Source organism: Periplaneta americana, chromosome 16 (assembly GCF_040183065.1).
Source record: "Periplaneta americana isolate PAMFEO1 chromosome 16, P.americana_PAMFEO1_priV1, whole genome shotgun sequence".
Lineage (NCBI taxonomy): Eukaryota > Metazoa > Arthropoda > Insecta > Blattodea > Blattidae > Periplaneta > Periplaneta americana.
The window spans coordinates 21,960,324-21,984,084 of NC_091132.1; the positions used below are offsets into that span (position 1 = coordinate 21,960,324).

Here is a 23,761-nt window from a genome sequence, read left to right on the forward strand (position 1 = left end):
ATGTCATTGGATAGGTTCTTAGTCAAAGCAAGAGATTCCAGTCAGTCAAGCAGTCAGAAGTGATTCCGTTAGTGATTGTGAAAATATATATTTTTTTAAATGTTCAAGAAGTTTACTAAGCAGTAAAACAGGTGGAAGACGCTCAAAAACAAAATACAGTAAAGTAATTTGTGTTGCACTGGTGTATTCAATTTTACCTAAATTATACTGTATTTTATATGAATAAAAGGTTGTGAAACGAATTTAGCACGTTTTCAAAACGAATTATGCTCGCAATCCAAGGTTTTACTCTGTGCGTGCGAGTATACTTGCCCATCTAATTCTTGTTGGCTTCTGCTAGGGTCATAATTTTTCCATGAAATTTATGCATATACAGTAGAACCTCTATTATCCGTGGTAATGAAGGCAGTGGACTGAACGGTTAATCGAAAAAATCAGATAATCCGTACCGTAAAATATTTTCGTAAATTAAGTGAATAATACTTGCATTTCGTAATTTCCTCCATGCTCTTGTGTTTAACACGCTAGGTAGTGAATCAGAAGTTCACTCATTCAAGTCTGGTTGTCAACAACGTGTTTTTAAGGGGCAAGGAAATTCCTTGTAAAGCTGTCAGCGGAAACATAGGAATAATACAGGTCTTGTGTTGTAGATTTTATATACTTTATACACTTTAGTGTTGATTTTTATTAAATCGCGCACAGTTGTAACACCAATCTCGTACTCTTATGCGAGATGAGTCACAGTTTCTCTTTCCCTAAACCACTCAAATATTTTAGTTTTTTTTTTGGTACTTAGCAGAACACGTTTTCTTTTGACACTCGTGGAATATATTTTATATGGAAGTTGTACCGTACGGCAACTCGAACAACAGACCATACTGTGTAAGTGTCAAGGTTTATAATAACACTGCCTAGAAAAAATACGAACTGGTACTAATATAACGTATAGTAGTACTTTATACCTATGAAGAAGATAGACTATATGTGTCTGTTTAAAAAAAAAAAGAGCGAGAGAAAGATAGTCGGATAATGCGCAATCGGTTAATAGGGTGACGGATAATCGGGGTTCTGCTGTACTTTGTCTTTGCAAGATGCATGCCTCACATTATACTTGGCAAATTTCACTACACTGATTTGTACTGTCTTTATTGTTTTTCAATTATAGCTGTGTACCATTAAATTTTATTTATTACAGACAGGAATTCAAGAGTGTTGGTGAATTATTTGATCAGAAACCACGAGTGGGACACATGTGTGTCTTGGATCATGAAGAAAGATTCATTTATTACCTTATTACGAAAAAATACAGCAATGATAAACCTAGGTTTGAAGACTTGGTTGCTTCAGTGCAGAGAATGAAAGATCATTGTGTTAAACATACTGTGAAATTACTTGCCATGCCTCGAATTGGCTGTGGGTTGGACAGACTGGAATGGAAGGAAGTGAAGCCAATGATAGAGGATACCTTCTCTGGTGTTGACATCAAAATAACTGTCTACAACTACAACCGGGTAAGGTCTCATTTTCTTTTGCTTGTTGAGTATGGTTTGGCATGTTTGAGGTTATAAACTCGTGAGTTAGGTAAAACCCGTGATCACATATATCAGATTGGCCATTTCCCATCTTATGAAATACTACTTACTTACTGGCTTTTAAGGAACCCGGAGGTTCATTGCCGCCCTCACATAAGCCCGCCATTGGTCCCTATCCTGAGCAAGATTAATCCATTCTCCATCATCATATCCCACCTCCCTCAAATCCATTTTAATATTATCCTCCCATCTACGTCTCGGCCTCCTTAAAGGTCTTTTTCCCTCTGGCCTCCCAACTAACACACTATATGCATTTCTGGATTCGCCCATATGTGCTACATGCCCTGCCCATCTCAAACGTCTGGATTTAATGTTCCTAATTATGTCAGGTGAAGAATACAATACGTGCAGTTCTGTGTTGTGTAACTTTCTCCATTCTCCTGTAACTTCATCCCTCTTAGTCCCAAATATTTTCCTAAGCACCTTATTCTCAAACACCCTTAATCTCTGTTCCTCTCTCAAAGTGAGAGTCAAGTTTCACAATATAACTGTTTTATAAATTCTAACTTTCAGAATTTTCGACAGCAGACTGGATGATAAAAGTTTCTCAACCGAATAATAACACGCATTTCCCATATTTATTCTGTGTTTAATTTCCTCCGGAGTATCATTTATATTTGTTACTGTTGCTCCCAGATATTTGAACTACTCCACCTCTTCAAAAGATAAATTTCCAATTTTTATATTTCCATTTCGCACAATATTCTCGTCACGAGACATAATCATATACTTTGTCTTTTCGGGATTTACTTCCAAACCTATCTCTTTACTTGCTTCCAGTAAAATTTCCGTGTTTTCCCTAATCGTTTGTGGATTTTCTCCTAATATATTCACGTCATCCGCATAGACAAGCAGCTGATGTAACCGGTTCAATTCTAAACCCTCTCTGTTATCCTGAACTTTCCTAATGGCATACTCTAGAGCAAAGTTAAAAAGTAAAGGTGATAGTGCATCTCCTTGCTTTAGCCCACAGTGAATTGGAAACGCATCTGACAGAAACTGACCTATATGAACTCTGCTGTACGTTTCACTGAGACACATTTTAATTAATCGAACTAGTTTCTTGGGAATACCAAATTCAATAAGAATATCATATATATCTTATGAAATGGCAACATAAAATGAGAATCACCAGCAAAACTTCCACGTCGAAGACAATTTTTGGTAACGTCCACTAGATGGAAGTACAGTTTTTTAATTGGTTATTTTATGACTCTTTTTCAACTGCTGCTGTGGTTATATAACGTCCAAATCAGATGAAGGTGATAATGGCAGTAAAATGAGTCCAGAGTCTAACACTGAAAGTTACCCTGCATTTGCTCTTATTGGGTTGGGGGAAAACCCCGGAGAAAAACCTCAACCAGGTAACTTTCCCAATCAGGATTTGAACTCGGGCCCACTTGTTTCATGGTCAGGCTTGCTAACCATTACTCCACAATGGTGAACGAAAGACAGTTGCTCCATGCAATTCCATAAGGATTATTACGTGACTTATATTGCAGTCACTAGATGGCAGCATAGTGAAATTTGATTAAAGTGGTCGCCTTGAAAGCCCATTAGGCAGATCAATCTGTTATATGTGTTCAGGGATAAAAACTAAACTTCATTTGGATGAAAGTTATGAGAAGTGTACTGTACATAATGCAAGAAACTTTGACATTCTCATTGTAGCAAAGTCGTGTAAATAAATAACACAATTAATTACGAATTTAAACATAATTCAGGCCTTGAAATATTGAAGGTGTCGTCCACACCTGTGGAGTAACAGTCAGCGCATCTGGCCGTGAAACCAGGTGGCCCGGGTTCGAATCCCGGTTAGGGCAAGTTACCTGGTTGAGGTTTTTTCCGGGGTTTTCCCCTCAACCCAATACGAGCAAATGCTGGGTAACTTTCGGTGCTGGACCCAGACTCATTTCACCGGCATTATCACCTTCATTTCATTCAGACGCTAAATAACCTAGATGTTGATACAGCGTCGTAAAATAACCCAATAAAATGAAATTGAAGGTGTCATTTTATCCAGAATTGAGATTTTCACATTGTTATATCGATGGCTATGAGGTGAAACCTCGTATCTATGAATTTGCAGATGAATGAGAAAACTGTTTTAAAAATTAATTTCTCTCAAAATAGACTAACTTTGTATATAAGTTTTTGCTTTGCAAGATCCTCTACTCGAGGACAAAATATTACTTAACTGTCAAATTTTGTGAATATAATAATAACAGGATCGAGGAGACGGTCTCCAGATATGGAGGGTAGCTGTGAATATATTGAATAAGCAGTCGCGGACAGCCAATGAGGGGTGGTCCTCCAGCTTGGGGGTTGGGCGAAGGGCTAACAACCCATCACCGTAAAAAACAGCTTGTTACGAATCCTTCAAATAAGCCTCGGAATGGGACTGATTCTGTGGCACGACCACAGCAAAGGAATAAGGTTTTTTGATTTGGTACTTGGAATGTTACAAGTCTATATAGAACAGGAGAGGTAACATTAGTAGCAAAAGAACTAGCTAGATATAGAATAGACTTTGTGGGAGTACAGGAGGTTAGGTGAGATGGGAATGGCATAACACAAATAGGAGATTATTTGTTGTATTATGGGGAAGGAAACTATAATCACCAATTAGGAACAGGATTATTTATTCATAAAAGAATAAAATCAGCAGTAAAAAAGGTCGAATTTATCAGTGATAGGTTGTCGTATTTAGTACTTAAGGGTAGATGGTGCGATATCGTAGTTATAAATGCTCATGCCCCTACAGAAGACGTCTGAGATGGGCAGGGCATGTACCACCTATGGGCGAATCCAGAAATGCATATTAGAGTGTTAGCTGGGGGGGGGGGGAGGCCGGAGGGAAAAAGACCTTTAGGAAGGTCGAGACGTAGATGGGAAGATAATATTAAAATGGATATGAGGGAGGTGGGATATGATGATAGAGAATGGATTAATCTTGCTCAGGATAGGGACCAATGGCGGGCTTATGTGAGGGCGGCAATGAACCTCCAGGTTCCTTAAAAGCCAGTAAGTAATAATAACAACGCAGTTAAACTAAATTACCATTTTTGTACATACGAGATATCACTTCTTTGCTAACAATATGCTATGTACCTTTTCAGGTTACATATCAATTGACACAAGTGCCGTGATACCTCTGATCAGTTCAAACCATGTGACACCGGACAATATGCCACATAACTTTGTAGTACCGGTATCAGTTTTCCTCAAATAACACTGGTTCTTATCAGTGGCACTTAGCACCTTTGTTATTTCAAGGCCTCAGTTGAAGGATACCAGGGTAAAATGATCAATGTCACATTTCTATTAAGGGCAAGATAATGATCTAATTCAGTATATTGCTGCGAAATTTTTTGTTGTTCCTACTGGAAATGAAGGAAAGGTTTACTGTATCAGTGTGATAATTCTCCTTTAATAGTTTTGATAAGAACACACTAAAGTTAGTATAGTTAAAGTAGTATAAGGGCGAATCGAAAAGTCTTTGCCCCAATTTTTTTTTTTCAGCCACAATAATAAACATGCAGGGAAATCAAAATACAGGCAGTGTTCTAAGTGCCTTTAACTATTTTTCTACATAGTGACCACTGCGGGTTCAACCAAATGGAAAAACATTCGTGCCTCACCATTTGAAGAGTTAGAAATTATTATTATGAAATTTTTGTAAATAATAATTGATGCATTGACATGGGAAAGCATGTAAGTTACAAAAAATCGAAAATCCTTTTTTTCACGGATAAGATAGTATGAACCCACGAAACTGTTTAGTTTCAGCAGCTCATCAAAGATGGCATTACAGTTAAGTAACGTCCTTTGTAACAGACCCACAAGCGTTTTTTGCTTGTCCTATAAAATTTCGTTTTTGTGACTTTCATGCTTTCCCATGTCGATGTCTCAATTGTAGGTCTAATTAAATTATTGAAATGTTTGGTATATAACACATGTTAGTACTAGTTGTTTTAGTCTATCCTTTCGATTTTTATGTAAACCCCCTTTTAAGGAACTAAGGGGGGAAAAAAAGTAATCCCTTCAGAGATTCGTTAAAAAGGAGTTTTACTGTACTTTCTTAAAGTATCTTGTTATTCAAAAGGGACTCTAAAATACTGTTAGAATTTCACAAGAAAACTGAAGAGAGAAGAAAACAGAATATGACTGGTCAACTGGCCTTTTGTCTTAGAGTGTGATGGTTGCTGGAATTAATTATCTATATTAAACACTGTGTGTACAACTAGTTCACCTTTTTTTTTTTTTAAGCTATTTTGTATTTGTTCTGGAGACCTGGCTCAGGGTCTCACAGAGTGGGGTGATTGTTGAGTATTGGTGAGATGATGATGATGAAAAACAGAATAACCCCGAGAAAAACCCCTCAGCATCCGCACTGACCACCATAAATTCCACGTTGACAGAGAAGAAGATTGAACATGGATCGTCTTGTTGAAAGGCAGAATTGATAACCACTCAGCCATGCAGAACTTAAAATATCCAAATATCTATAGGCTATGTGATATGACGACTTGAAGATTACAGTTAAGAACATAGAGAACAATAAAGATGACGTGTAACATATTACGATTGTCTATTATTGGAAATGTCAGATTTGTAAAAAAAAAAAAAAAAAAAAAAAAAAAAAAAAACCTAAAATAACATATTGATGGATATGATTAAGTAAATCTGATTCCTACAATCATAAGCATCGCAAACAAAATAAAAAAATATTTATATATATTTTGTTAATGTCTCACAAGTTTTAATGTAAATGCTTTTCTTGTTTAATAAGCACTTTTGAAATATCATGTTTTTTTTTCCTCTCTTTCTTTGCCATCAACTCATTACGTCCATTGTTGTCATCACTTGGAACGAATTTTTATGTGCTAGAACTACATTTTTTATGTACAAAAATTGTTTATAAATGTAGTAAAGAATTCCTTTTTCTCCTCCATAAATCTTCAGTTTGTCTCTAATTTCTTATCGCAACCAACAACATTGCTCTCATTTCTGTTACGATTGCTGAAATTGGTTGTGGAAAGTATTTGCTTGATAAAAGAAAAGATCGTAATATGTTGCAATAGTTCTTATAAGTCTTATTTCACAGTAGGCATGAGGACAAGAGCCATAGTTATTTCGAACTTTTCGCGTATTTTAAGAAAAAATAATTGTGTCAGTTTTAGAAAACAAAATTAATTATTCGATTTTGGCGAAATATTCTAAATATGTACTAAAAAAATTGAAGAACTTGCTTTTATGTGAAATATTACCAAGTTAAAGACTATTTCCAATGAGCCATATCGGAAGCAAGTTGCTACTCTAGGTTTGTTGTTATCAATTTATGGTTAAAATACAGACCTACCAACTTTATGCATAACTTAATACTCTAGTCACTCGCAATTAGCTCACAACTTCTCCTCTCCCGCATTGTCAGGATAATCTCCAGAATTTAGAGGTGATCACATAACTTCGTGTTTAATGTTTGGTTTTCACCGCCTCTGCCTCTTCTTGTTCTGGTCGCCTCATTATCATCATCATCATCATCATCATCATTATTATTATTATTATTATTATTATTATTATTATTATTATAATTATAAAGGATGTCTCCTACTAAATTCCCATCTCTCTCATTTCATCTCTCACAAGTTGGCAGATCTGATGTTACATGTGCTCTGTGATAATCAGAATTATTTTCAGTATTTCGCTAATACAGCTGAATGCTTGCTCGCATAAAACCTATGAATTATTTGCCTAATCAAAACTATCAACACTTTGTGTTTACATATTTAATTTGGGGCCCAGAAATTATAGTTACTGATCAGTTTTTTATAAACCAATCTACTCTCTTTATTTATTTATTTATTATTGATAATTAAATATGTTTTGTTATGCAAGATATTGATTAGACAATTGTTGACAGTCATTTCAGTATTTCAAAGCATGATTTTTATATTAATCTGAAATTAGGCATGCTTTAAATGCATAAGTCTAGTTAAGTATAATATTTGTGTTACTGGTACATTCAGAAATGTAATAATCAAATTAAGTCCATCACATAAATCGGCTCTTGATAAATATGATTGGTTTGCAGTTTCCCTCCCATTATTTATTAATTTTTACTGAACAGGTTGGTCAAGGCAGTATACTCTCAGACTCGCATTCTGAATGCCCAGATTCAAATCCCGAGGTCGGCCAACCTGAGTGTGGAAATACTGGGTTGGAATTTACTTTCCATCTACACGAACATTATGTCTGTTATCTACAGTATATACGTGTTCGTTTTGTCTTCTGAAGGTTGTCTGTGTGTCGAGTTGATCCATCACCAGGGGTGTTCTTTCGTTGTCCATGTCTTGATGTCTTGTGTGTGATCCAAAGAATTATCCCTCCCCTATGGTCACTGTTAAGTCCCAGAAAGAAGGTTAACTGAATAAAGAAAAAAATATTTTAATTCGTGTTTGGAATACTTATGAAATTTTTCGCATGTGTAGGGCCACGAGCTCTAGTAATTGTTCTTATTTTATGTAGTCCAATCTACTCTGTTTTATTTTTGTCTTTGTTAGTTGTTGATAGTTAAATGTTGTTTTGTAAGATATCGAATAGGATAATGCTGTGGTGAAAGTTATTTTACCGTTTCAAGGCATACAAATGATTTTTATATTAATCTAAAATTCGGAATCTTTTAAATACTCAAATCTAGTCATGTAGAGGGTTTCTATTATATGTACTTTCTGCTGCTGCAGTGTTTTGCTTCTTGGCTGTGGTAAGCCGTGACCCTCAGTATAAATATACCGTTCTCTCAGGGCAGTGTACATTCGTTTACGAAGATGGTTAGACAGCTGACTCTAGAGCAACGCATTTTTGTGTGTAAATTTTATTATAAATACGAATCAACTCATTATATTCATTCGTAATTTATTCAGACATTCCCTGGTCAATTACCTCCTTCCAGAACTGCAATTCATGATATTCTGAACAGATTTGAATTTACTGGTTCAGTGTAAAACAAAAAAACACGTGAAAATGTACAGTTCTAATTGAGGACAAATTAGACCAAATTGGCGCACATCTTGAACAGTCGCCAACAAAATCATTCCCGAAATTTGCACAACAAGTGGGGTTTCAGCGTCTTTTGCACATAAAGCAAGAAAATTGTTAAAACTGAAGCCTTAAAAATGTACAAGTCCACTGTTTACAACAAGGCGATCCAGTAGCACGAGTGCGTCATTCTGAGTGTTTTTTTCATTAGTGACTGATTGTTCTGTATGGCTGTGAAACTTGGACTCTCACTTTGAGAGAGGAACAAAGATTGAGGGTTTTTGAGAATAAGGTTATTAGGAAAATATTTGGGGCTAAGAGGGATGAATTTACAGGAGAATGGAGAAAGTTACACAACACAGAGCTGCACGCATTGTATCCTGCACCTGACATAATTAGGAACATTAAATCCAGACGTTTGAGATGGGCAGGGCATGTAGCACGTATGGGCGAATCCAGAAATGCATATAGTGTGTTAGTTGGGAGGCCAGAGGGAAAAAGACCTTTGGGGAGACAGAGACGTAGATGGGAAGATAATATTAAAATGGATTTGAGGGAGTTGGGATATGATGATAGAGATTGGATTAATCTTGCTCAGAATAGGGACCAATGGTGGGCTTATGTGAGGGCGGCAATGAACTTCCGGGTTCCTTAAAAACCAGTAAGTGACTGAAGGTTTAATCTACTCACGGCTCATGTTCTTTTCAGATGAGGCATGATTCCATTTGACACTCGCTCTTTGTTCTGAAAATCCATATCGTGTACAAGAAATCCCTCTTCATGATAAAAAAAAGCTGGAGTTTGGTGTACTGTTAGCGCAATTGGTCCGATTTTTTATGAGTGGAACATACTTTGTATACTCATTATTGTTCTTAATTTAAGCATTTTAATTATTGTGAGGTTAAATATAGTATATAGTGGTATAATAAATGAAATCATAAACATTACAGTGACTGATCTTAATCATGTCAATCAAAATCCCTTTTCCCGATACAACGCCTGTTTAGCATCTTCTATAAGATACAATTTTACACACGTTTTAAGTAGCGGGGTAAGATACAATTTTACACACGTTTTAAGTAGCGGGGTTAACATACAAGTGTGGCCAGCTACGACATGCCCAGCCGCCGAGAAACAAAACACTGCACCTGCACTCAGTACATATAATACATAGAAACCCTGTATATAGCTATTTGTTTACTTTCAATTTCTTCTTAATAAATATGTGTTTGAAGGAAATTCTCGCATAAGAAACTGACCAACTTCATTACATTAAAAATTGCATACATAATTATATTACGCAACAGTACACTGCAGCCTGCCATTATTACTGTTTATTTCAGAGGTGGGGAAGACGTAGTGTGTCAAGAAACAGTTCAGAAAATTCCAGTGTTCCTCCACAGGATGCTAAAAGAAAACACAAGCCTGAAGCAAAGAAAAATAAGGGCTCTAAGAAATCGAAAGATAAAAAGAAGTCTAGGAAGAAGAAATAAATTTGCAGAAAGCACAAGACAATCAAACGGATAAAGAGTTAATACAGACAACATTTTTTTATATAAGAATCTTTACAATATATTCTTCTTCTTCAGTACTGTGCAAGTTCTTGAGTACAAATTTAAAACTTTATTTTATATCTGTGATAATTTTAAGTTCAGTATCTACATTATTTACAAGTGCATCACATTCCTCACAGACGTGCCTTATTTACAAACTGCTACTAATTATGACAAATGCAGTGATTAATGCTTCTCGATCATTAAACTGCAGGCACTATGATGCTTTGGATGCATTCAGAATACAAGGGTAATGTATAATATTATTTACTTTTGTACCCAAGTCAATGTTAAAATATTTAAAAAATGAATTAATTAGTTGTTGTTTTCTAATGCCAGGCATTTGACAATAAAGTCATTAGACCTCTTGCACTCCTATATTTTTCAAAGATATTGTCATGGTTAGCCACTGAGGCACAGATTTTGAGATGTTCTGAATCTGAATCCATTTCTTGATTTGAGTTGCACAATGGACAGTTAGGAGACTGATATATTCCAATTCTATGCCATTTTCACTCCAATATGAAATTAATTAATTAGTTTGGTTTCGAAGTTTGGTAAATTTATTTTATGTCTATCCATCTTCGTCTTAAGCAGCTGGTCACACGTAAATAGTATATAATAGGTTTTAGAAGATATTTTAAGATAGTAATGTAATATTAACGTGACATATGTAATTTATTGACACTAGAAGCACCCTACAATAAAGATTGATTATGATGAATGAGTTCTGTGCTATTAAAAACGTTATTTAATAAAATATATCCTGAGATGACAACATGCAATTGGGATACAAAGGAGCTATGTTAGCCACACTTCCTCTAAGTCACTCCCACTTAGATCGGCAGTCAGAACCTTGTAGGAACTAACTTGGCTTATTACGAATGACATTAAAAAATGTTGTATCATAACTCATGCTTTACCTAACTATATATATTTTACGAAAAAAGAGTAATGGAACAGAGAAAAATTCTCTCCAGCGCCGGGATTTGAACCCGGGTTTTCAGCTCTACGTGCTGACGCTTTATCCACCAAGCCACACCGGATTCCACCCCGGCGTCGGAAGAATCGTCTCAGTTTTAAGTTCCAACTCTTGGGTTCCCTCTAGTGGCCGCCCTCTGCACTACGTCATAGATATCTATGAACCTAGGACCGAAGTCCACACATGTGCTGAGGTGCACTCGTAATGAGTGATTAGTTGGCCGGGATCCAATGGAATAAGCGCCCTCTTAAATCACGAAGTGATTTACGCATATCATATATATATATTATTATTATAATGTACCGAAGTACATATGATATTTCCATGCAGATATTCTGCGTCATCATACGAAGAAAGAGTAATGGAACGGAGAAAAATTCTCTCCGGTGCCGGGATTTGAACCCGGGTTTTCAGCTCTGCGTGCTGATGCTTTATCCACCAAGCCACACCGGACTTCGGTCCTAGGTTCATAGATATCTATGACGTAGTGGAGGGCGGCCACTAGAGGGAACCCAAGAGTTGGAACTTAAAACTGAGACGATTCTTCCGACGCTGGGGTGGAATCCGGTGTGGCTTGGTGGATAAAGCTTCAGCACGTAGAGCTGAAAACCTGGGTTCAAATCCTGGCGCCGGAGAGAATTTTTCTCTGTTCCATTACTCTTTCTTCATATGATGACGCAGAATATCTGCATGGAAATATCATATGTACTTCGATACATTATAATAATAATAATAATAATAATAATAATAATAATTATATATATATATATGATATGCGAAGTGATTTAAGACGGCGCTTATTCCGTCGGATCCCGGCCAACTAGTCACTCATTACGAGTGCACCTCAGCACATGTGTGGACTTCGGTCCTAGGTTCATAGATATCTATGACGTAGTGCAGAGGGCGGCCACTAGAGGGAACCCAAGAGTTGGAACTTAAAACTGAGACGATTCTTCCGACGCCGGGGTGGAATCCGGTGTGGCTTGGTGGATAAAGCGTCAGCACGTAGAGCTGAAAACCCGGGTTCAAATCCCGGAGCCGGAGAGAATTTTTCTCCGTTCCATTACTCTTTCTTCGTATGATGACGCAGAATATCTACATGGAAAATCATATGTACTTCGGTACATTATAATAATATATATATATATATATATATATATATACCTTTAGGGAGGCCGAGACGTAGATGGGAGGATAATATTAAAATGGATTTGAGGGAGGTGGGGTATGATGATAGAGACTGGCTTAATCTTGCACAGGATAGGGACCGATGGTGGGCTTATGTGAGGGCGGCAATGAACCTTCAGGTTCCTTAAAAGCCATTTGTAAGTAAGTAATATATATATATATATATATATATATATATATATATATATTGCTCTTTAAAGCTTTAGTTGCTATATTTATCAGAAATACTGCAAAAGCAAAGTCAAAAGGCGTAACCAAAAGACAGAGCAAAAGCAATTGACAATTTTGTTGAGTAGATGATACTACTTCAAAGCATTTGCAAAGCAAACCTTTGGCAAAGATCTGTGAAAACACAAACTTGTATTTTCAAGAGTGTAAACTCTATTTATTGCTTTGCGTTTTCTCTGTTTCGGCTTCAATTCGCCTCTTCAGCTAGAGAAGTGTGATGACAAAAATTCTGTCGATCACTACTCTAGGACAGAGTGGAGAAGGAAAGATCTCTAACGAGAAATTCCAAATTTTAGAATTTGATACACCTCCACAAATGCTATTGCTTTATCTTTTAACTTACGTCTTTTGACTTTGCTTTGCAAATACTATATTTATATTCCTGTTAAAAATTAACAATTCTTCCATTGTTCTCTGCAGCACTCTTGCGCTTGTCATATTATCTTCGTCAGAATATAATTAGCCAATCGAATTTTGCCAAGGGAGAGATCATTATTAAAATGGTTTATAATTTACATTATCTGTATTTTAAATTTTGTGTATTATTATTATTATTATTATTATTATGTTTGGCTGGGTAGCTCAGTTGGTAGAGCAGCTGGCTACGGACTGAAAGGGCCGGGGTTCGATCCCAGGTGGTGACAGGATTTTTTCTCGTTGCCAAACTTTCAGAACGGCCCCGAGGTTCACTCAGCCTTCTATAAAATTGAGTACCGGGTCTTTCCCGGGGGTAAAAGGCGGTCAGAGCATGGTGCCGACCACACCACCTCATTCTAGTGCCGAGGTCATGGAAAGCATGGGGCTCTACCTCCATGCCCCCCAAGTGCCTTCATGGCATGTTACGGGGATACCTTTACCTTTTATTATTATGTTACGACAGTGGTTTCCAAACTTTTTGAAGGCACGACCACTTTTGCGCCAGACTTCTGTACGCGACCCCCTGACCTAGTAGGGTACTTAACCCCATTCGAAATATACAAATCCCTGTAAAATCGAAATCGATAATTTTACTCAAAATTAGTGGAAACCACCCAAAGAATAACCAAATAAGGAAGAATACAGTGCAACAGTGATACGAAATATTACATGAAGATCATCTCTAGTAGTCTACTTTGCTAATATTTTCGAAAACTTAAACACTTTGAATAGCACGAATTTGCAAGACCAAGGTGTTAACATAATAACAGCCAGAGATAAAATCAAAGGATTTATAAATAAAATGATTTATGGTCTACATCACTAGACCGAAAGGAATATGATGTGTTTCATTGTATTGAAGAATTCGTGAAAAATTTAGCTAGGTGGGATACTGCAGATACTGAGTTTATTAAATTACGTTTGCAAGATTCTAAATAACACCTCTTCGAGTATTTTTCTGAAGACACTAAATGCAATACGACAGTCACAGATGGACACTAAATCCATTTTTAGATAGTTACGTTCAATTAGCTGAAATAAAAAAAAAACAGTTCCTCTAAATATGTAATATGCTGGAATGCTTAAAGCACGCTTTCTCTCAGTGTGTAGACCAGTTGTGGATCAAAAGAAAGTCTTACATTTTTATAATATTTGCAACCTCGTATTTATGCAACATAAGCTTCTTGTGTATGATTTCCATCAGAACAAACACATGAAATCTCACTGAACTTGAAAGTGATATCACTATGTGTGTATTGAATACAGAGTCGATTTGAGAAATAGTTTCTTAAGGACCAGGCACATTTTGTCACATTAATACAATTAATGTACAGTAGAACCCCGATTATCCATCACCCTATTAACCGATTGGCGGATTATCCGACTGTCTTTCTGTAGCTCTTTTTTATTGCAGATAACAAATGAAGTGCTGTACGTTATGTTAGTACATATTTGTTCTGCAGAGGGTTATTAATTATTACAAACCTTTACCCTTACACAGTATGTGGTAGCAATGCTTTCGTATTGGCAACAGGAACAGTTAATTGTGGGAGGAGGTGTTTTTTCCTCAACTTGTAAAATAGTCACTACGTGCTTTCAAAGAAATTACCCCAAGAACTTTCAACCCATGTACCATTCAGACCGTAACCTTACTATTCGAGTGGCTGTACTGAGTATTTCTATGTAAAATGTCTTCCACGGGTGTCAGAAGAAAACGTTTTGTGCTAATTTTATCGAAACAAATACAAATACTTGAGAGATTTGAAGAAGAAACTGTGGCTCATTTCTCATCAGAATACAAGATTGGCGTTACAACTGTGCGCTATTTATTTAAAAAAGTACAAGAATAAAATTGTACAAAGTACAAGTATGTAAATCTACAACATCTTCCCATCTTTCTGCAGACAACCTTCTCCCTTAGTACTTAAAACCCGTCGTTGACAACGGTACTTAAATCACTGAAGTTCTGATTCATTACCTAGCATGTAAACACAACACCATGGAGGAAAAGTACGAAATTGTAGTCTAATTTATGAAAATTTTTATTTACCGATTATCCGATTTTTTCGATTAACCGTTGAGTCCATCCCCTTCTTTACCACGAATAATAGAGGCTCTACTGTATAACTACTAAAACTTTTTTTTACTACGTTGAATGTTGTTTTTTTTTTAATCTCGCGACCCCCCCCCCCTCAGCTCTTTACGGACCCCCTGAGGTCGCAATCCCCCCAGTTTGGGAACCACTGTGTTACGATATGAAGGGGTGAGAATGACATAGTCCTAAGCCACTCAGACAAAATTTTACAGGAGAGCATATTTAGAGTTAAGTGCTATTAGGTGTGGTATCATAATTTCTTCGGCGTATACTCACGTCATTTGTTGAGTAATTTTTGTAATATGTTAATAGTAGCTTCCCCATATACTCGTACATAAGAAATGAACTCGCACAAAAAACCGTTTTTGTTAAAAGTGTGGCTTTGAACTAAGTTATCTCATTCTCATCCTTTCATATATTTATTAATATTATACTAAGTTCTAATAGAAAATAATATTCATGAATATCCTTATAAAATGTTTGAAATGTAATTTTTTCCACAGCCATCCAATTTTTAACAAACAAGTTAAATTTCATATTGTGTCGCTTTCATTTTATTACAAGGTCGGTACTAGGCGTTATGTCTCTCTACAATAAAGATAGCATTGTTATAATTCGAACATACCGCAGCATGAAGCACAGGGATTATATTGAAGGAGGGATAGGATTATACCTTATGTCGATGTAGAGTTTGTTACTCTGACAATGAAAAATTAGAGAAATTATGGATTAAAAAACTCAAATCTAAATATATCTTTTTAAAATTCAAGGGTGGGGGGTTAAAACCTGGTAACTCCCACCTTGCATACATTCGTGTTCACCCATATGAAGGCAATTGTGTAGACCAAGTTACGGACAGTCATTGCCCAGAGTGCGCTATAAGAGGCTGGTCTACACTACACCCGTGATGAGATGAGATGATGAAGAGGGGAACCGGAACTCCCTGTGTTACTTGGACCATGGGCTTGTCCAACACAACTTATAAATTGGTAGTATACCAGGGATCAAACCAGGATCCATAGGATTATAAGTCTGGTACTCTAGGCACTAGATCATCATGGTGGAATGCCATTTCAATCTGGTCAATTTCAAGCTCTGCTGACAACTCTCGAAAGTTCGCTTTTCTTCTTCTTTTTCTTCTGAGCTAAGTTCACTTGGCACTACTTTTGTAATAGACTTAAAGTCTAGATACTGTGCTGATGGTGATAGATTCTGAAGGGCGATAACATTCTTAATATTGGCTTAATTTGGGAAGAATGTAGATCTGTGTCGTAGATTTATGGCACATAAGAGAACCCTGCCCCTGATAGAGAGCTCACCTACAACAAGTCAGAGTTCTCCGGAACTGAAAGACTCAGAAACGTACTTCACTCATACAATCTTTCTTTAGTGCGTGACGTCACGTTACCATGGAAACCAAGTGCTGTATGAGAATGGGAGCCCAAATAATTTCACCTTTACAGTATTGTAAGTTCCAATAGACACCGCTTGGCGCTCATAACAGTTGACATTATTCTATTCGGCAGATGGTTACGGGTAATATTTATACAACTAAACACTGTTCATAATGACTGGAAATAAAACTTTTTTTTTTTAATTTTAGAAATACGGTACCGGTAATAACTAGAATTAATAATTAATACGAGATAAAATGCGTTTTACACGTAAATAGATGAAGTGACACTTCACCTACTTCACCTGAATAACCGTCCCTGAAGCACTGTTAAAAATCCTACCACCAATTAATGTAAATAATATTGAAATTTGTAGAGTAAGTGAACGAAATTTGTTTATTTTTTCTTCACTTATCTCTATATTTGTATATGCATGTTTTATTCATTTAATGTATTTATTGCAGATGAATGAAGATGACGAGGAAAACAGCAAGGGAACGAAGTACAGTAAAAATTATGTCCGATTTGTGGATCGTCGTAACTTCTCATTGATTGGTATCGAGCCCTCAACTGCTCTTGTTTTTTTTGGCTCCGAAGATAATGAGATAGATGACTGTGGAAAAACTCTGGACAATAAGTTCCATTTCCTACTAGACTACAGAAAACGTGAGAAAAAAGTAGGAGAAGCTATACGAATTGAGAAGAGGGGCGAATGTCTGTTTTGCCTTGTTGTTAAAAAGAAAAGCAGTGACGAATTTTCTTACAAGAATTTTGAAAAATGTCTATATTCACTTAGGAAATATTTGAAGAATGATCAATTCTTCTATGTTGGTGTTCAATCATTTCGTACAGAAGATGATGATCCAGTAACAATGGAAAAGATAATTTCTGTCCTGAAAAATTGCCTTACCAACAGCTCATATGAAGTTCACATTTGCTGGCCTAAAGAATTTGAAAATGACTGTAAGAGATTTCTGGCACAAGGAATGCCAAGTGAGAGAGATTTCACACCACAGGAGAGGAGGTAAAAAATATTATCAGTTAATGTGTGCTCAGTTTGGTATTCTTGCTACTTTTCAGTTGTATTTTCGTCTACTTGATGGTATTGTATTTATTTACAAATATCACATACCTGGTGTTCTAGCTTTTCTAAACATTTCTCACAGCAAGTCAACTTCTGGCTTTAAAGTAAATTTTTTAAAGAAATACAAGAAACATGTATAGAGCAAAGATTTTCCTACTTTCTGGAACTCTATTAAAAAATGCTTTAGGTGGTTGAAAACTCTATTTAAAAAAAAAAAGCTTTAGGTTGTTGATTTTTTTCTAACTTAGCTCTAAATCTGTTCACTGCAATTTTTGTAATCCTCTACTACGAAATATGCATTTTTAAATACAGTGAAACCTGTTCAAGACGGAAGTGACATGGTCCTAATTTTTTTTTCGTTGTGGACAGGTTTCCGTATTATTCAGGTGTTACATTAAAATGGAATATTTTGTCATTCATATACATGAAAAGCAAAATGGCATGCCACAAAGTGCCAGAAGTACAAAATATTCCATTTAACACTACTCACATTAAATCAGCCTTCTGTCGCCTATTCCGTTGGTGAATCATCTTGATGAAAATAGTATCGTAACTCACTCATTAGTCATTAAACATTACTAAAGTTTACTAATCTTATTCAATTTAATATCCAAAACTATACTATAATACTGTATTGTATATGACTGCACATTATTAATTAATTGGACTAGGAGCCATCCATTAGAAGCTTTGAATTCTGCTTTATGTAATTTCTTTCCCAGTACAATGGCTTGCTTTGTAGAATAGATTTAGAAATTGACATGTTCTTTGAAAGGTCATGAAGAACCCACTCCCACAACAGTTCATTTATTTCCACATAAACAGTTGTTTTCTGGTTTCTTTTATGTACTAATATTGGCCACAAGCCACTCACTCATTATGATCTTCATCTTTAAAGTGTCACACCTGAGTTTTCTACAACTGAACTTCAACATTATTTCACATACACTTCGTTTCTAATTTTCCTGTAACTCAACAACTTTTACTTCATCACTTAATGTTAATACTATATTTTACGAACTTTTTTTTTACCAGGAAATCACTACACTTGCGCTCTATCTAGCTACGACAGTATGGGTGTGAAGCATTGAAAATCTTTGAAGGCACTCGTCTGCCTAGTCAACAGAGTAATAAAATTTATGACCAACAGGCCAACACACCCTCGTACCCTCTAAAATTTTGCAAAAAAAGTTGTTTTTATCTTAGTGACCTATATATTTCGTATATTCCTTGAAATTACACACTGTTTCAAAATATAGTTACAAAATATAGTGTGTCCAAAATATTATTTCCGTTTTGAACAGTAGCAGACAGTTTCCGTTTTATTCAGGAAAAATTGCACATAATACATACGAATTTCGCCAGGACCAATAAATTGTTCCGAAATAGACAGGATTCCGGATTATTCAGGTTCCGATTTAAACAGGTTTCACTGTAATAGGATTTCAAAGTCCTTTTTTATTACGGTATATCCTATGTAGTGAGCTATTGCGTAGAATTTTAAGAAATGTCTTTAAATATTTTCTCTCTATATCTTTAATTTTGTATAAAGCAAATTTATTATCCATTGCTTATAGCTTCGTACATTTTGAATTCTAAATGAATATACACTGAAAGTCGAAGTACTGGACATAGAAATTTAACATAGGAAATAAGTTTTTCTCAAATAGTCTCTCCTCTGTTCATTTTAAGGGAGGAAGAAATGCTAAAATATATTTTTTATGAATTTAAAAATGTATCGGAATATAACACTAACAAATTTATTTTATTTACTGTTAGAAAAAAAAATAGCAATATCAATATTATTACTTCTATTAATATTTACATCAGTAATTCTGTTTAATTAATGTGGGCCTTGATTCATAACAAATGAGGGTCGTAAGATAATAGAAAGAGTACGGGACTATTTTGCAGGTATCTTCTATCTTGACAATGTTAAATTTACAGTTTTGGTACTCTTAGCCCTTAAAACTATTAAAGTTGAAATTTTATGACAACATTATTGGTACCTCTATCCGTCTATTAGTATTTATTGCTACATACAGTACAAAATAAATACATATTATTGATGTAGTGAACACCCATTTCAGCAAGCTCGTGTTCGGGGGTGATTCCTATAAATATTTTGTACTAAATGGAACATAAAGTTTCAATAAAATTACGAAACCAATACAATTATTACAAAACTGGTATAATTACGAATAAAAAAGTAGAGAATCAAGTCAAGAACAGAAAATAAGTTGGAATGAATAAATGGTATAATCGAAATTAAGAAAATGCAAAAAGGAAAATAGATTACAATAGAATTGCTGTTACTCATGTTTGTTATTTTTCCTTAATTTTTTTTTTCTTAATGTCTAAAAATTGTATTTATTTATTTTTGTAACTTCAAGTTTTCATGATGACTTTTATACTGAACACATGATCGACAATAACTAGTAAAAGAATTATTTTCTGTTTTTAATAGTTTCAGCACTGAGTGTACTGAAATTTTAAAGAGTATCAAACACAGAAAAATTGATTTAACGTTCTAAATGAACAATTTCTACTGTTGTTTACATTCACAAAACTATTAAAAAAGCATTACTTCCGATGGAATTCAAAGTTGAAATTGCAGGCTATTAATTTTGAAATGCCAAGGAATTAAAATATGCATTTCCCCCCCCTCCCAATAATCTCAACCCAATCCAGTCTACCTGGTCCCTTTCAACTGTTTTAATAACAAAACTGAGATGAAGTATTGCAGTGTGGGAAAAAGGTATCGTTTGTGAGTGTTATTATTGTAGGAATTTTTTACGGCATGTTTGCAGTTAATTTTCCTTAATGCCCAACATTTTCTATATATCCTGGTCCTCATTTGTTATAAAAGTTGTAACAGTGTTATGAATCATTGCACACATAATGGAAATGGATACTGTTATAAAAATTAATAAAAGCTGTAACATAGCTATTTCTTTCTAAAAGAAAATTAATAAAATGGTTACTGTTTATTGGGATTCATTTTTTAATTAAATATTTTTTTTATGAAATTCAAATTCAAATTTATTTACAATTCACATTTTAAATGAATACATATGTATGAATACCCGAAATGAGCATATGCTCGTGCTCGGGTACAGTCCAGTAGTCTACATAAATTTTACAGGGATCAAATAATAATGCTGATGATAGAAATAATAGTAACAATAATAATAATAATAGCATAATCGTGACAGAAATGATACAAAGATTGTAATACAAAATAGTTCATTAATAATAATAATAATAATAATAATAATAATAATAATAATAGTGATAAAACAAAAATATTTACAATAATAAAATAAATAGTAAGACAGATAAAATAAAATATAAAACCACTAGCGAGAATTAACACAACTTATATAAGCATATAATAACCGGAAAAAATGACGAACTCGAAAATCAACAGAAAAGTTTGTTGTATCGCAGACGACAGCAACCGCTGTATTGACATTGTGTTGTGCATTAATGGTAGTAGGGGGGGAGCCGAAAGTCTACGTAACTGTCGTTCTCTTCGAATCTTCTCGTACAATCATGGGAAGTTAATGCTGCAAAAACAAAATGTCTACGAGTCAAACTGTTCATTATTACCAGGGTAAATACAAATAATACTGAAATATATTAATTTAGTTTCAGTTATAGATCTCCCCTTTTGTGAAAGAGGTATCATATCAAAATATTTTATGAATGGCGGGGAACATTTTTCCCTAATATGAACAAGGGAGACCATTTGACAAAAAGTGATCTCCCATGTTAAATCCCCCTATGTCCAATGTCTTGATTTCCACAGTGTGTATGTGGGAAATACGAAGAGAAAATGTATATTACATAAAGAATATCATTCAAGAGATATAAATGATTATCAGATGCCAGTTTATTAATTGGAGCATGTCAGTAGCGCCTGTTACTTTCAAAGGAGTCTCATATACATAAAACAGCTATGATTTATAATGATGGTTACCCAAGGGATAAGTTTAATATTGTTACAGATACCATTTAGAAATACAGAGTGTCCTATGACCTGTTAGTTTGCAACCGAAAGCTATCTCTGCCTTCCCCCCCCCCCCCCCCACATAGTGTACAGGGATCAAACCGAGAATTTTCGATGTGGTTTCGCCATGAAGTAGAAATTAACCTTGTGTTATATCAGTGTCTCGAAGTGCCAACCTTCTCCTTCCAAACAAAGTTCGCACTTTCTAAATATAATGACTAGGCCTAGGATTTTGATGACCTATAAATCATGAAAAAATGTCCTAAAACAATGCATTTATGACCTACAATTTTTTCTTCAAAAATGCCCTTAGAAATGACCTATAAGTGATCTTACATAATTGGCTTAGTAGGAATAATAATATTCAGACTAGTAATTAAATTAAATTCTAGTACCAACATTCAAGTTTATTTAATTTTACATAATTTTTCTAAGTAATACACTTTAATTAATTATTTTACCTGATGTAGTTCCATGTAGTCCACAACAAGGCCACTCTTATCCGGAACTTGCAGGTATAGAGGAGTCTATATTGAAGGGGTGGTTGGACTGATCCATTACGTGGGGGTGTACTACGTTAAAATGACAATATTTGTGTAGAAAAACGATTAAAATAGTATACAATAAAATGGGTATTAATTGAAAAAATATGTAGAGAAAATATCGAAGGAAATAAATAATATCATCATCATCCTGTCAAGTACTAGTCCCAAAAGAACTGTTACAGCCTGAAAAAGCGATTTTCTTGCCATCTTTTCATAGATTGACCAAGTGACCGTTTCCCATTTGGAATTTGGAATAATATTTTACATTAATAATGGGCATTTATGGCCAAAATTAAATGAAAATACCACAAAAATGACCGAATAAAACGAAAAATGCTCTTATGAGTTGTAAGAGATAAAAAATGCAAAAAAATGCCCTAACAAATATGTCTTAAAACACTCAGTTTATCACATAACATATAAATACTAAAGCAGCAATGTTTCTGGCTTAATAGAAAAAAAAGATACAATTTCATCAAAATCCTAGCCCTAATTATGACACACAGCGAAGTTGGCAATGTGAAATGCCATAAATCTCCAGCCTTATGTTTTCTTTCATTTCCTCCAAAGAACGAGTATTGTTTGCATAAACTTTCTCTTTCAAAACACCCCATACTTAAAAATCGCAGGGATTTAAATCAGGGAACTAATATCTAATATGGAATCTGTGGTATGAGACTTTCTTGCTACATTATGAATTGTTGTCCTCCATGACATCAGAGAATTTGGATTCTTCCTATGAAACTTTTTTTTGCACTCGTTATTCGACACTGAATTTCATATTCTGCTGACAAACACATGTAACAAATAGAACAGAAATGCATCTAGAGTTAATGTATTGATTAACACATGAACAGAACAGAATCGCGTCTTACCACAACAAGTTTAGAGTTACTTTATTGATAAACACATGAACAGAATAGAAATGCTTCTTACAACAACAGGTTTAGAGTAGTTCACCCAACACACGAACAGAATAGAAAATGCTTCTTATCACAACATGTTTAGAGTCACATTGCCAGTGGCCCAGCAATGGGAATGCTTTAACCCGAGCTGTTTACATATCACCCAAGTATGACTCGTTCCAAACTTTGCCAAACTAAAACGTCATGGGACACCCTGTAGTATCACCAGTACTATTGTGAGAAATGTATATCTTCACAAATGACAAAACTTTCTATTATATAAATTACTCTTCTTCGTTTTTCTAAATGACTAAACTTTCTATTATACCGGGTGAATCTTCACATCCTATGGATTGAGAAGTTATGCAGTACCGGCATTTTACATTCTATACCGTAAACACAGTTCCCTGCATCATGTAACTTTCGGCCAAATTGACTGCTACGTACCACACTGAACACGAGCGGCTGGAACCGCCTATTTATAAGCAAATTCAATATCTAGAATATTCAATGTATTCGGACAGAAAGCATGCTTTTCTAGAACGTTCTCGAAACACAGATGATGAAAAAAAAAAAGAAAAAAAAAGTACGCATCCAGAGCCGGGATTTGAACCCGAACCTGCACCAGGACAATTCAGTGTGTTGACTGTTGCGCTATCACTGCACATTAACACAGGTCAATATCGTAGCATTATCGGATGGGCTGGTGAATGCGACGTGAGCACCTC

At 35.1% G+C, this 23,761-nt stretch overlaps 1 protein-coding gene across 5 annotated transcripts in view; it reads left to right on the forward strand.

Annotated features, from left to right (window-relative positions):
- Positions 1-23,761, forward strand: part of LOC138691300 (uncharacterized) — a 53,901-nt gene that overhangs the window by 22,305 nt on the left and 7,835 nt on the right. For 4 of the 5 annotated variants that reach the window (XM_069813148.1, XM_069813144.1, XM_069813146.1 and 1 more), the window contains exons 6-7: positions 1,196-1,511; positions 16,952-17,511. In XM_069813148.1, coding sequence (XP_069669249.1) covers positions 1,196-1,511; positions 16,952-17,511 — 876 coding nt within the window. Of the gene's footprint in view, positions 1-1,195; positions 1,512-9,973; positions 10,434-16,951; positions 17,512-23,761 lie in introns of those variants that run through there. The other variant, XR_011329807.1, reaches the window with a different exon arrangement.